Here is a 14,303-nt window from a genome sequence, read left to right as displayed (position 1 = left end):
TATTGGTTGAGGGGTTGGGTTGAGAGAAGACTTTGTGATATATGAGTTTGGAAGTAATGAAATTTGGTTGGGATAGAGATTTAGGGAACTTGGCCTGTGAGCAAGGTTTGGGGGCATTTATCTTGAGGGCAGTGGATTTTGGTGAAGTGGACTTGGAGGCAGTGGACTGGGGGCAGTGGGCAGGAGGCAGTGGGTTTCAGTTCAATTGGGATAAAGGTAATTGGCTCTTCAAGTTGACTTAATATTGTGTTGATTTTCTTCATAGCTTCAACACCTTCTACTTTAACTTCTTCCATGCCTTTCATTCCAACCTTCTGGCCTATAGCATGATCATCATCTTCTTCAGTCTCACACAATTCCATTACATCAATTATATCAGGAACCAAAGGTCCATGCTCAAAATAGATGTGGATGATATTATTATTCTCATGATAGTGCCTGATCATATTAACAAGGTCCTGATCCACTTGTAATCTCCTAAGACCAAATTTTAACCCATCTTTAGGGTCCAAAAACCAACATGCTTCAGTCTTGTCATACCCCAATTTCCTATAATAACTTGTTATCGCAAACACGTCAAGATAGTCTTTATCGACTCCAACCGATTCATCATACAAGTCAGACGTGTAGATAACACTTCCATAAGGATCTGTCTCAAACTTTCTACCATGGTGAAAAATAAATTTCAATCGATCAGGCATATAAAGTTTATAGCACAATGCAAAACCAAAGAGCATTAGTCATTTTGTAGCAAAACAACCATGTTGCATAGAACAAGAAATCAACACTATATTTGTAATAAGAATACATATATTTACTTCCTAATGAATATATAAACCAAATTATGATCATAGTGTTTACAAGGTTCATATCAGAAACCCTAAACCCTAACATTTGCGCCACTAACAACCACGGCATTCTAAATCACTTATTTACATATACAACGACTCATTCACACATAAGTATTAAGAACTCTCAATGGAATACAAAAAATAGAAGAGAAGGATCAACATGAACCATTACCTCTCATCGTCGATAGTGTGCGAAGGAGATGCTTCATCGATAAGCCCTTTACTGATCGGAGAGAATAGATTTCAAGGATAATCGCCGGCGAAAAAATGTGAGTGAAAAGTACGGAGAAACAAACGGACAAAGAAGAAGAGAATGTTTTTTTGAGGTTTTGATGGGAGACGTCGAAAATGTGGGCTGGGGGGACCAGTGAGAATTGTTTATTCAAAAGGGGAGAAGATATTGAACGACGTCGTTTCACACACTTAGGGCATCTCTCTCTTTCAGTGACGTCGTTTGGAATTTTCATACGGCAGTTCACGCTCCACATCATCACGTTTAAACAACAATTTTACGAGAGATTAATAGAGATGCATTTTTTCGAATTTTAAAAATTTAATTGATCATTTTTAAAAATTAAGAACTTTTGAATAACGATTTAAAATTTAGGGATCATTTTAGACATTTACTCTATTTATAGATATCAAGATGGGCAACATAATTTTTCGTACTAAATTTATCAAATTGATACACTATCTATCAATGCACACAGTAAGACAGTTAGTTTCGCCAATTACAGCTTGGTCTTATGCACAACTTTTACCCATTATCTAGATACATGAGTTTTTTTAATTAAACCAAAAAATAAAAGCTACTGTTATTTTAAAACAGAAAAATTAATTATGAGCCAATGAGTAATAGCTCCAATAGCATAGTCTCTTTATACTCAATTAAGAGGTTGTGGGTTCGAATTTTTTATTTTTGGTAAAAAAAAAAAACTAATTATTATGATTTTCACCTAACCGAACGTAGAAGGTTAAATTTTTTGTTTAGATATAGAAAAGCTTTAAAAATTGTAAATTAGTTGTTGCACCCATGGAAGTACTTATAAACCAGCAAAAAACTACTCCTTTCGTTTCAAAATAAATGAGGTTTTCACTTTTTGATTTATTAAAAAATTAATGTATCTAAAAAAATAGAATTGTCTAGATACATTATTCAATGAACCTAAGAAGAGAAAACGTTTATTTTAAGGAAAAAATTATAATCATTAGTTACCTAATTATTTTGGTCTCTGACACGTAAGTCAAATCTTACTATAATTTCTAACATTTCAAATGTTGTAAAAAAATTTAAATAGATTCAAGACCAATTTGGAGAAGTTCATAAGTAACTTTTGTTTTTTACTTTTAATTTAGTAAAAAATTATAATATTAATATTTGGTGTAATTTTTAAAATCAAATTATAATTTTTTAAAAAGTTATTTAAGTGTTTATACAAAAATAAAAAAAAATATTTTTTTATATTAATTTTTTTTATTATTTTTCTTTTAAAATAAGTACTTTTAAAATTAAAAAACTAAACACAAAATAGTTTATTTATAAACTATTTTTAATATAAATATTTATTGTTTAAACTCTTTTTCAAAAAAAAAAACTTAATTAAACTATTTACCGAAATTGGACTTTAATGTTATCCTACCGTTAAAATCAACACGAACAATTAGCATATTTAAAAGCCAATATAACATTTAATTTCGGATAAAACACTTAAATAAACCAATGAGCCACCAATATTACTTAATAATCCCAAAATAAAAACGTTACGTAGATGTCTCAATACATATATCTATGTAAATCGAATTGATTTAATTTGAATTACACATTCTGGTACTAAATCGAATCAATTTGATTTGAATTAGTAGGGTTATTGGTAAATCGAACTTATTTAATTTGAATTATCAATGATTGATATTCGAAATATAGCTCATGAGTAGTAAATCGAATCAACTATAAATCGAATCTAGTTGCTTCGATTTACTATTGTCCATATATAATGAATCGAATTAGCTTAATTCGATTTAGTACTGATACAAATTATTGACATTTACTACTTTAAAGTTAATATATCAATAAGAAAATACTCCCATTTTGATTCAAATAAAATATAAAAAAAATCAAAACGAATATAAATAGAAATCTAATTTTTGTGTTTTAGTTCAAATTCCAGAAAATCTATGTTTTTATAAACTTATAAATTTAAAACGGAACAATAAATGATTTCTAAAAATTCACTAAAAAATTAAAAATCATTATTTGACTCATTAGCATCTAAAGAATCATTATCGGGACTTTTGATGATAAAAAAGTTAATATAAAATATAGCTCTCTAATGTGGCATAGGGGTTAAAACTTAAATTTTTTTTTTTAGAATTAAAAATAACAAATAGTTATACAATATAAAAAGACTAACTACATTATAATATGTAATTTAAAACTTTAAATATATTATTTCTCAAAATTTAAATATATTTATATAAAATGTAATTTTGAAATTTAAATTTAAAGTTTCTCAAAGTTAATTGAAAGTTTCAAATTACATATTGTATAAATATAGTTAGTCTTTTTATATTGTATAACTATCTGTTATTTTTTATTCTAAAAAAATTCAAGTTTTAACCCCTATTTTACTTTAGAGGGCTATACTTTATATTAACTTTTTCAACATCAAAAATTCCGGTAATAATTCTTTAGATGCTAATGAGTCAAAAAATGATTTTTACTGAATTTTTAGAAATTGTTTATTGTTCCGTTTTAAATTTATAAGTTTATAAAAATATAGATTTTCTGGAATTTGAACTAAAACACAAAAATTGGATTTCTATTCTTATTTGTTTTAATTTTTTTAATATTTTATTTGAATCCAAATGGGAGTATTTTCTTATTGACATTTATGTTTTAAAGTTAATAAATTAATTTAAAAGTAGTAAATGTCAATAATCTGTATCAATATTAAATCGAATTAAGTTGATTCGATTTACTATATATGGGTTGTTCAATAGTAGATTCGATTCACTACTCATTGGCTATATTTCGAATATCAATATTTGATAATTCGAATCAAATAACTTCGATTTATCAATAACCCTACTAATTCGAATCAAATTGATTCGATTTAGTACCAAAATGTGTAATTCAAATTAAATCAATTCGATTTACATAAATATATACATGCATTGAGATATTTATGTAACGTTTTTTATTGAGACTATTGAGTAATATTAGTGGCTCCTTAATTTATTTAGGTATTTTACCCTTCAATTTTAGTACATAAATAAAATCGATCTACCAATGATCACTAATATAAAAGCTTTTTCATTAATTATTCGATTCAAATTTAACACAACATTGAATCCGTTAAAAAACTTTTTGACATTAAAATAAGACATTTATAACATTAGGAACAAAGTAAGATTTGCCCTCAAGTTGAGGAAATCATTTTACTAATCTCCCAAGTCATATTCAATTCAATCAAAGTACTTTGATCATCTCGCCACTTAATCTCTGGCTAAACATCCACCATTTTGTACTAGTTTGACAGCCATGTAAGGAATAATAGATCACCGTTATAAAATTAGAAATTGAATAGTTTGACAGCCACCATTTTGTACTATTCCTTGCATAATCATTTCCATCCAAGAGACGCATGCATGTTGAGTATGATAATATTAACTAACATCACTATTGTGGCTTTGAAGGAGTTGGTGATGATGGTGGCTTCAAATCTGGGTACTGCAAAGAAGAAAGATACGAATGATCAGGGTGGCTCCCACCTTATAAGAATAATAGGATTGAACATATTCCCATGTTTTTAAAATCATTGTATTTAACACTTTAATCATATTTAATCAAAGTTATATAGAAGAATATGATCGTCTTTAAAATGATAATATACACGAGAGAACACAAATTGTTAGATGTAGTTCATTCTTAAATTTATAAAATAACAACATTGACATACTAATAGTTATTTAACATGATTGATATACCAATATGATTAATCATGATTAGAGATATAATACACAATCAGTGACCACTCAGCAAATAAATACTAAATTATTCAAGCTTTCAGGTGTTGTGAACTACAGAAAATAAATGAATAACATGCTAATGAGCAAGAAGGTCTTCATTTCTATAACTAATATCCTATCATACATATAATGCAATTTCGAGCCATCCAGCTGTGCTCAAGTGTGTTCATAGGAGCTAATGTTAATGTTTCTAAGTTTAGGGTTTAGGATTTATGGCCGGCCAGACTTGGCTGCCTGTCCTGCTGTACAAGAAGGTGCAAGTGCCACTCTGGTCATCCAGGAAGACTCATGGCCAAGTCTGGCCTACTTTCCTACAACTGCATGGTGTTCTTTCTGCCATTTGAATCAACTAACAAACATTGATTGGAATTGTCAATTGTTCATTCCTTCAACCGAAAATGCAGTCATGCAACAAGGTTATTCGAAGGGAAGCAACTAGAAGATTCATATAGAAAGAAAACTAAAACTAACAGAGGTAATTCTTAGTCCTGCATTAGCATATATGAAGTGCTGCTTATGGTTATTTCAGCCTTGAAAGATTCTAGGTTCAGTAAAATCCAAGAAATGTATTCATCCTTTAACTGAAATAATATAGGTTTCTACCAATGAAGGGTTGGTTGGAGTATTAGTTGCTCATTCCCCTTAACCAAGTAACCTGGGCTTAAAAGAACCATTGTCGGAAGGATTAAAACACCCCATAGGTCCGATGAACCGATGGGCTTCACCCTAAAATCCATCTTATGATCCTTCCACATCAATCTTCCTGATTCTCTTTCCAATCTCTACAGGTAGTCATTGTATGTCATCTACTACAACAGCGTTAATAACATCACTTAGGTAAGAATTGAGCTGTGCCTAGGGTTATTTACAAATCCAATCTTGAAAGATGTTAATACAAATCCCTAGGATTAGTTATACTTCACTAAACCAATTCAATGTCAATCTTCAAAACCAAGATAACATTAAGGCCTACAATGGTATTGCGAATTTACAAATCTGCTAAACAATTAAAATATGTTACAAAAATTGCAGAACTCAGCAATCAACATTCATTTTAGCATATGAGAGAGAGAGAGGGCATACATTGGGATAGGGAGAGGAAGAAACTACTGAACTGATTTTCCCTTCTGGAACAGACTCTTCAGACCTTTTCACATGACCATTCTCTTTTCCTTGATTTCCATCTGCAGGAATATCAGGGGTTGAGGCGCTCTCATAATTACTATCATTTTGCTGAATGGCTCCATTTCCATTTGCACCGACTTCTTGTGAAGCTTTTTTCTTCTTCCTTCGTTTAATGTGCACCGATGGCGGCAAAAGGCTATCCTGTATAGACTGTAAGCACAAAGATAAAGTAAATCCAGATTTTCCAAAACCAAATACAATCATTTCTCAGTTCACTCAAGTTGAAGCACAGTATTGAATTTACTAAAATTTGATTTTGGAATGTAATATTTAGATTGTTCTATGTATTGCAATATGTAAGAATGTCAAGTTACATCAAATTTGAATAGTTTTCTAACCAAAGAAAAATATCCGCAGGATGTACTGTGCATTCGGCTAAATAAAACAACATGCAAAAGAGAAGAGAAAGGTCATACCATCCATCCTTGCTGTCCTCTAACTCCACCTCTGATCGCATAGACCTCTTTGAAGCCATTCTTGAATAGCAACTCAGCAGCTTTCAATGAATTACCGTCAAAACTACCTTCCACTCAAAAAAGAGAGAAATGAGAAAAGTTTGCTAACATGTATTATATAATGTAGGGTAAAAGAAATGAAAATACTCTAGTCAACAAAGTGACTTATATAATCTTAGTTAAGAATCTTTCCGTAAACAGATTTTTATTTATTTTTATTCTTTTCCAATCCTTGATTTGAAATGTAAAATGTGAAGGAGAAGACAATATAACAGAAATAGCAAACCAAATCTATGATTAAAACAGATCATCAGCTTATTGCTGCACTTGAATTTTGCAGCACTTTCCAAGCAAGATAACCAGAGTTTGAATCAATCAACTATGCATTCATTCACAATAACATATTGAAAGATGAAAAAGAGAAATTTGAGAAATCAAGTTAAAGGATACAAGCTATTATTAACTGCAAACTCCACACAGCTACATTGATGTTATAATGTCCAGTTATAAATTATGTTTAGAAAATTGGATTTTATCATGCAAAGTCAACAAAAAGGTTGTGTCACGTTAAAATAAAATCATTCTGAGACTTGAGAGAACAGTGATTAGATAACTGGAGTTTTATTCTCCAAATTATATCCAAATTCGCCAAAACACACAATAGAAGCCACAGAGGGGTGTATCTTATACAAAATATAAAATGAAAATCTGCACCAAAATTTATTATATCCCTAAATGACGAAGAAAAGAAAAATGAAAACAAAATGTTAATTTATTATTTAAACATCTTCGGTAGCTAAACATATTAAGCATATCTTATATCTACTCACTAGTGTCATCCATTCCTGTAAATGCCAAATGAAAAAAAAAATCTTAATATCTTGATCACACAGATTGTACGTGATACAGAATTCAATTTGAATTACTTTTCTATGAACCCTGTTACCTGTCCAAAACACAGAGAACAGTGTTTGGAGGTTCCTTGAATCTCCCCAATACCTTCTTCACAAACCCATCTTCGTTTCCCTCTGTGAACTCAACCTTCACCGCTTCCTTATTCAACAGTTTCAAGTTGGGGGACCCCAAAAACTTCACATTCTTTCTGTCCCTGATATCCAAGAGCTGCGAATCAGGGTCATCCCTGAGTTTCCTGAAAGCATCAATGGCCGACACAAACTTGTACTTCCTGAAATACTCTTGTGCAATTGGTATAACAACAAGCCAAATGAAGGTAACCCCAGCAACAAAAAATGGGTATCTGTTGAAGAAATTATCAATGGAGACCAGAATTTCTTCCAAGTTGATTTTGCCTGCATCTGACTCAACTAAAGGGGATGATGCTGCAGCTTCATCAGCAAGGGATGGAAGAGAAGCAAAGAGGTCAATCACAGTTAATGAAAAGCAAGATTTTGATAAGAGATTTTGGGGAAAGAGAAGGTTTTGAAGTGAGCTAGGAGAATGGGTTTGGAGTGTGGAAAATGATATATTCTTGCAGGGTTGAGGAGAAGATGTAGAGGATTGGGGTGAAGAGTGTGGTGTGTGATGGTTTGAGAGTAAAGAGGAGGCTTTGAAGGTGGGGAATTTCTGGGTTTTAGGGTGGTTTTTGTTGAAGAGTGGATAAGAGGAGAGGAATAGAGATGGTGAATCCATGACAAGGGAGAGAAATTACATACACAAGGATAGAGATAGGGCTTACTTTATGTGTATCTTATCTATGTTATGTACATAAAATATATGTCCTGTACTTGAACACATTATTTTATTCTATTCAAAACTCCTTTCTATATCCGGAATTCCAGATGGGATTTTATAATTTAATTTAAAATAAAAAATACAAAAAAAATCTAGACAAAACATAATTATTACGATTTTGATGTTTATTATCTGTGTAAGAGTATAAAAGTATTGGAAGGTTATCAGGTGTACCAGGAATAGAATTCTAGTTAGATTCTATTTATAAATCTTACGGAACACACAAAGCATAAACACCAGCTATTTTTTAATTTATACACTCCTATTCTATTAGTCCTATATCACTTCCTTCCTGTGCAAGATGTATATAGAGTTTTTTCAATTGTCAGAAACTGGATTTTAGATTCATTCCATATCAAGGTTTCTTTTCCAATGTTCCAAGGAGATCTTCCATGCATGCTTTGTAAGCATCCATCCCCGAAACATGCTTTGCAATGTCTAAGCCAACAGTCATCCATTTCTTGCCCAATTCAATCTGACCCAACCGCACTGGCACTGCTGCTCGGTTCCATGCAGTCATAGCTAGCCATTTTCCTTCTTCAACTGGATACTCATCTTCCTTCAAACCAACCATTATCCGGTATGCTTGCTTGTACATGCCATACACAAGATCATCGTCTGTATCGCCCTTGTGAATGCTGGCAATGGCTATAAGCTTGCGAACAACAAGGGCAACGTTTTGATAATCTGGAGTTGGTGATGAAAGGAAAGATGAGAGGCACTCATTTAGAGCAAAGGTGGCTACTTCATGATTCGACCGCACACCCTGGGAGGCATAGAGGCCTATCTGAAGGAGGTGGTGGGGTTTGCAGGCCTTTGACTTGGCGAAACTTCTTACACTGAGGAGTTGTGAACCTAAATCATTCAGCCTGCCTTGTATGTCATAAGCACAGAAAGTGTATATGAAAAAAAGTTCAGGATCAATGGTATCTTGATCATCGCTGAGTGAGTTCCCAGCTGTAATTGACTTCAGCATCTGCATACACAACAGAGAAACAAGACAATATTCAACAGGATTCCAAGTTAAAACAAAACCAAAAACTAAATACTCTCCAATGTCTACTTATTAACATAGTACACTTAATGAAAAATAAAAAATAAAAAATAAAAACCCCTCAAATTTCATACCTGCCCGGCTCTTTCTAGCAATTGCACAACTCGCTTGACTTCATTTTCTGACATAGCAGCCTCCCTTTGAAATTCTAAAGCTACCATTGATGATACAGAAAGTACCAGTGACTTACAAACCATGATATTGTTCTCAGTGGACCCTTCAAGTAGGGCATAAAAATCTGATGCCAATCTTAAGAACTCAGCAGATAAGTCATAGTTCTTATCCTTCCCTGTTTTTGAACCAAGGTTCCAGGAAGTCACAGCAAACCAATTCCGTTCCCGTCTTCCAACCTCTTCTTTTCCAAAGAAACAATCAGGACCAAGATCAGATGCCCGGGTATGAGCGTGTTTTAAGAATTTGAGGACTTGTTGCTCATTGCCTGGTTCTTGAGAGAGGACTGTTACCAAGGTGCGAAGGACTGTTACTTCTGTTGTTGGCATGGACTTCCCTGAAGTGTATAAATTTAGCATACTTGATAAAGAAGCAACAGCAACAGGAAGAGCATGGCAAGCAACAGCTTCATGGGATGAAAGTGACAGAAAATCTGGTTGAAAGTCAAGGCATGCAGTCATCGCTTCGATTTGAGCAATAGCACCTTGGTGGTCATTCTTCTGGAGATAAATTTTGAACTGACTTGAACAAATGAACGCTACTGTAAGCTATCATTTCATATCAATCAAGAGTGTTATCCTAATGAAAAGAAAATGGGTTGGTCTTAAAGTCGTGTGATCAACCTAAAGAATAACATGGGAAATCGACCTATCAGTAAACTTTATGAATTTTCTGCTACTATAGACCTCCTATATCAATATGGTGCCTTGCTAAGGTCACAAGTTAAATGATTCTACTTTCTAGACAGGGAAAGCTTTTAAATTTTGATTATATTTAATGCATTGGACACTTAAGCTTTTAGTTTTTTAATATAAACTTCCCATTATTAAATCATTAAATATTTGTATGGTTAGATAAATTCAACATAAATATTTGTATGATTAGATATTGAAACCCCTATATGTATGAGAGAGAGAGAGAGAGAGAGAGAGAGAGAGAGTTCGGCACCTTAAGAAAAGCACAAACAACGTTGGGCTCAAGCTGCAGAAATTGAAAATTATGAATAATATATCAGGGTTTCATAGGTAGGTAAAACTCAGATTAATAAATTCAACATTCTCATTGTCGTTAGTCCGTGACTCATGTAATACCTTTTCAGCCTCATTTATGTATTCTTGAGCACGATCAAGCCGCATGAGACCAAGGTAGCAGAGACACAAAACTCTAAAGCCTTTGGCTCGAAGTATTCTGTTCTCTGTATCATACGGAATATACAGCATTGATTTTTCAAAGAGTTCTGCACTTGTCTCATAATCTTTTGATTGAAAATTATCAGCAGCACTGTCGATCACATAAAAATTTGAAATGATAAAACTGCTGACGACTAACAAATCCAACTACTTCTGAGTTTGAAGTTCAACAGTTTAAGACACACCCCACCTTATCACACTGCTCCGACAAATCATGTCAGCTAGAAATTCTATGCCAGACCCATAATGAGTTTCATTTATTACTTCTGGAATGATGACGAGTCCTTCTAGTTCAATTTATCAAATAACCATCTAGTTTATCATCCATTAATCTTAAATAAAGGAAACTTTCTTATAGAACAAATCTAATAGTTCATATATAATAGCACTCATGATAAAGTTCATAGAATCCGAAACAGTTGACTGTACGTTGAGGGGAAAAACAAAATGTTCACAGTTTTATGGAGTATGAATCGTCGTTATATTTGCATCTCATGTAAAAATGTCTTAAGCCCTAAACTCTACACAAAAAAAGTATGCCTGAATTCAATAAAACATTAATGTGTCATACTCAAATTGTTTGCAGCTTTGCAACAAGAAGAAACAATTAGCAAATCGATCAATGAATTATTATTATACCAATTCCATAGAATCGCATGCATTGCCACTTTATCCTTATCAGCTTCCTTCCCAGCAAAGAGTGCCACCACCCTTTCATCAGACACCAGCTCAGCAACCACCTTAGCCCTCACCCTACCCCCTTCACCACCACCATTTCCAGCCACCCTATGTGCCACCCGCACCGCTGCGCTGGCACTAACATGGCACCTACCTAACAGCCCCAAGAACACCCCTTTCGCCGTCTCTGCCCCTGCAGTTCCCGCCGCAGCAAAATAGGCCTCCACGGCTGAAACCCAAACCCCTTCCGGAATCCCCTTATCAATCACCATCCCCCTCAGCTCCCTCTCCGCTTCTCCGTGCCTCCCCAACCCTAACCAAGCCTTCATAGCCAAAACCGAAATGCTAGGGTGATCATCACCGCCATCATTGGAATCTCTCAGAACCTTTACACACTTAATCACACTCTCAAACTCTTCTTTTTGCAAATGAATCGCCGCAATGAACCTCAAAGCCTTATACCTCAACCCTCTCAGTTCCAATTTCTCTTCCCGTGTTCTCGCCGCACACAATCCCTTCTCCAAAACCTCCAACGCCTCGTTCATCAGCTTCAACGCTTCGCCCAAACCGTTATAACCGCTTTCTTTCTCTTCTTCGTTGCTTCTCGAGAGCGATTGCTTCCCAAACTCCATGCACTGCTTCGCGAGCTCGATGTAGTGAGTGCAGGAACCGAAGAGCAAGCTTTTGCTTCGATTCAGAAGCGCAACCGCGAGATTCAGGTCCCGAATCTCCCACGCGGTTCGGGAACGAGCGAGGTTAAGATCTAGGAGCAGTTTTCGCTCTCCGGCGTCGGAGATCGAAGAGACGTCGAGCTTCGAGAGAAGATCCGTAGCTCTCTCGAAGCATTTGGAGGCGAGGTCGAACCTTCGGAGGTTGTGCCAGATCAGGCCGGTTTTATGGTAGAACGAGGCCGTCTTTATCGCCGGAGAAGGGACGCCGGATACGTCGCCGGCGATGAAAAGGAAGTCAGCTGCTATGTGCCGGAGTTCGGCATGGTTTTCTGAGGCGGATGAGCGGATGGTGGCGGCGGCGGTGTTGGAGATGTCGACGCAAGCGTTCCAGAGGCGGTAGCTGAGCTTCCAGATCTGGAGCACGAGGGAGTTGGGAAACGGAGCGAATTGAGTCAGCTGAGTCACGAGTTGCCGGAGCTCGGTTGCGGCGGCGGAGGTTGTTCCCAGTGATGACTTTCCGGAGGCAGATTGGGCTTCGAGCTGCTTGATGGTGGACTCAATTTTGGGGATGAGTCGGTGGTAAGTGTCGGTTGTGTCAGGGGAACTTGGCCTGAGCTCCGGCGATGAGATCTCGGCGATTCTCATTTTGCTTTTTGGCGGGAAAATTTGAGAAAATGAAAAAGATTTTCACATTTTGGGTGGTTTTCTTGTTAGTTAAAAATTACAAATTTTTAGGTGAATAAATAAAAGTAGAGTGTTAAGTAAACAATGATCATCTTAAACAATATAAATAACTATCAATCAAATAAAAATATACTACACCCTAATTTAATATTATTAATTAAATTTAAAATTAATTTATTCTTTTAACCCTATTAATTCACATTATTTAAAAATGTTATTAGTTACTTATACTTTTCGGAAATAAAAAAAAGGGTAAAATATGTACTAAGCAATGCCAGCATTATATGAATCTTCCAAAATAAATAATGTTACATATATGTTTTTAATCATATTTTTATATAAATCGAATTAAAAGAATTTGAATTACATGGAAACCCGAATTTAAGTATAAATCGAATTCATCGAATTTGAATTAGCCTCGTAGCACTAAATCGAATCGAATTAGTATGTTCGAATTATATGGTGCACAAATAAATCGAATTAAGTCAATTCAATTTACATTCCTTTAGTAAATCGAATGTAACAAATTCGATTTATGCTCAATGGTGGCGATGGGTAAATCGAACCCATTATGCTTGAATTAGTATGCATTGAGCTATATATATCTAAATTGAATTTAAAGAATTTGATTTAGTATGATACCAACATATATAAATAGGATTTGAACGTGAATTTCTCATTATAGTGGGACTCACAATAGCTAGTGATGATAGTTTTTTAATTCTGGTGCACTATAGAAAGTCGATTAAGAAAACAACGCGATCTGGAATTAAATTCACTGATAAAGATCCGCTTAGTGTTTTCCTTAAACCTTCAACGAGTTTTATATATAAATTGAATTTAAAGAATTTGATTTAGTATGATACCAACGTATATAAATAGGATTTGAACGTGAATTCCTCATCATAGTGGGACTCACAATGGCTAGTAATGATAGTTTTTTAGTTCTGGTGCATTATAGAAAGTCAATAAACAACGCGATCTGTAATTAAATTCACTGATAAAGATTCGCTTAGTGTTTTCCTTAAACCTTCAACGAGTTTTACCGAGTTTCAAAATACTATAATCCAAAAACTGGGGATGCAAGGCGTGAAACAGGTGGAGAAGTTATTCTATAAAATTCCGATTTCTGTGTTACGGGATGATGTGAAGTACGATTCATTCGTTATAGGCAGTGGTGAAGTTTTGCAAGTTATGTTCCATTGTCGTCGTCAGTTTTTCGAGGTGAGGACCCCTAAGCTATTGGCCAAGCTTGTAGATGTGGTCTGTAGTTTAGGAGGTTCAAACAGAAATCCTCAACCTTCAGCATTGCCAGCCTGCTCTAGTTCAATGCTTCTTGATGCCTCATCATCTGTGCTCGTGATTACACCTAAGGCAGTTTTGGTTACATCTCCATCTTTCGCAGCTGATCTAAACAGCAATCGTGATGGAGAAATAGGTGATACTCAATCCTTCGGTGAGCTTGTGATTGCGATGGCCGGTATTCCTATTATGGTCCCGGTTTTTTGAGAGAGTGGAGCCCCAGATGGTGTGGAGGATGTACTACAGGATGATGATAGTGACGATGACATAACGAGGAGTAA

General features: G+C 34.6%; 2 protein-coding genes across 2 annotated transcripts; both read right to left on the bottom strand.

Moving 5' to 3' along the window:
- Positions 1 to 4,263: 4,263 nt before the first annotated feature.
- Positions 4,264 to 8,305, bottom strand: LOC112797620 (rhodanese-like domain-containing protein 4A, chloroplastic). Its single transcript, XM_025840654.3, has 4 exons — positions 7,467 to 8,305; positions 6,482 to 6,584; positions 5,964 to 6,215; positions 4,264 to 4,581 (listed from the first exon to the last, which is right to left on the bottom strand). Exons 1-4 carry the CDS (start codon positions 8,168 to 8,170, stop codon positions 4,531 to 4,533), a joined length of 1,110 nt encoding a protein of 369 aa, XP_025696439.1. The 5' UTR covers positions 8,171 to 8,305; the 3' UTR covers positions 4,264 to 4,530.
- Positions 8,306 to 8,365: 60 nt separating this feature from the next.
- LOC112797619 (TPR repeat-containing protein ZIP4) lies at positions 8,366 to 12,765 on the bottom strand. The gene is made up of 5 exons (XM_025840652.3): positions 11,327 to 12,765; positions 10,589 to 10,778; positions 10,446 to 10,478; positions 9,401 to 10,015; positions 8,366 to 9,248 (listed from the first exon to the last, which is right to left on the bottom strand). Exons 1-5 carry the CDS (start codon positions 12,679 to 12,681, stop codon positions 8,628 to 8,630), a joined length of 2,814 nt encoding a protein of 937 aa, XP_025696437.1. The 5' UTR covers positions 12,682 to 12,765; the 3' UTR covers positions 8,366 to 8,627.
- Positions 12,766 to 14,303: the final 1,538 nt, after the last annotated feature.

This window comes from Arachis hypogaea, chromosome 4 (genome assembly GCF_003086295.3).
Source record: "Arachis hypogaea cultivar Tifrunner chromosome 4, arahy.Tifrunner.gnm2.J5K5, whole genome shotgun sequence".
Lineage (NCBI taxonomy): Eukaryota > Viridiplantae > Streptophyta > Magnoliopsida > Fabales > Fabaceae > Arachis > Arachis hypogaea.
The sequence above is the reverse complement of the archived record's forward strand: the minus strand, read 5'-3'. Positions and strand labels throughout refer to the sequence as shown.

Bases quoted from the DNA above. Each gene is read 5' to 3' on its own strand.
- LOC112797620 (XM_025840654.3), bottom strand. From the start codon at position 8,170: ATGGATTCACCATCTCTATTCCTCTCCTCTTATCCACTCTTCAACAAA. The intron at 6,585-7,466 runs GTAACAGGGTTC...AGTGGAAGGTAG, and splicing joins GTTCTCTGTGTTTTGGACAG to TTTTGACGGTAATTCATTGA. The intron at 6,216-6,481 runs GTATGACCTTTC...TTGTGCTTACAG, and splicing joins GAGGACAGCAAGGATGGATG to TCTATACAGGATAGCCTTTT.
- LOC112797619 (XM_025840652.3), bottom strand. From the start codon at position 12,681: ATGAGAATCGCCGAGATCTCATCGCCGGAGCTCAGGCCAAGTTCCCCT. The intron at 10,779-11,326 runs GTATAATAATAA...TGTGATCGACAG, and splicing joins CATGCGATTCTATGGAATTG to TGCTGCTGATAATTTTCAAT. The intron at 10,479-10,588 runs GTATTACATGAG...CAATTTCTGCAG, and splicing joins ACATAAATGAGGCTGAAAAG to CTTGAGCCCAACGTTGTTTG.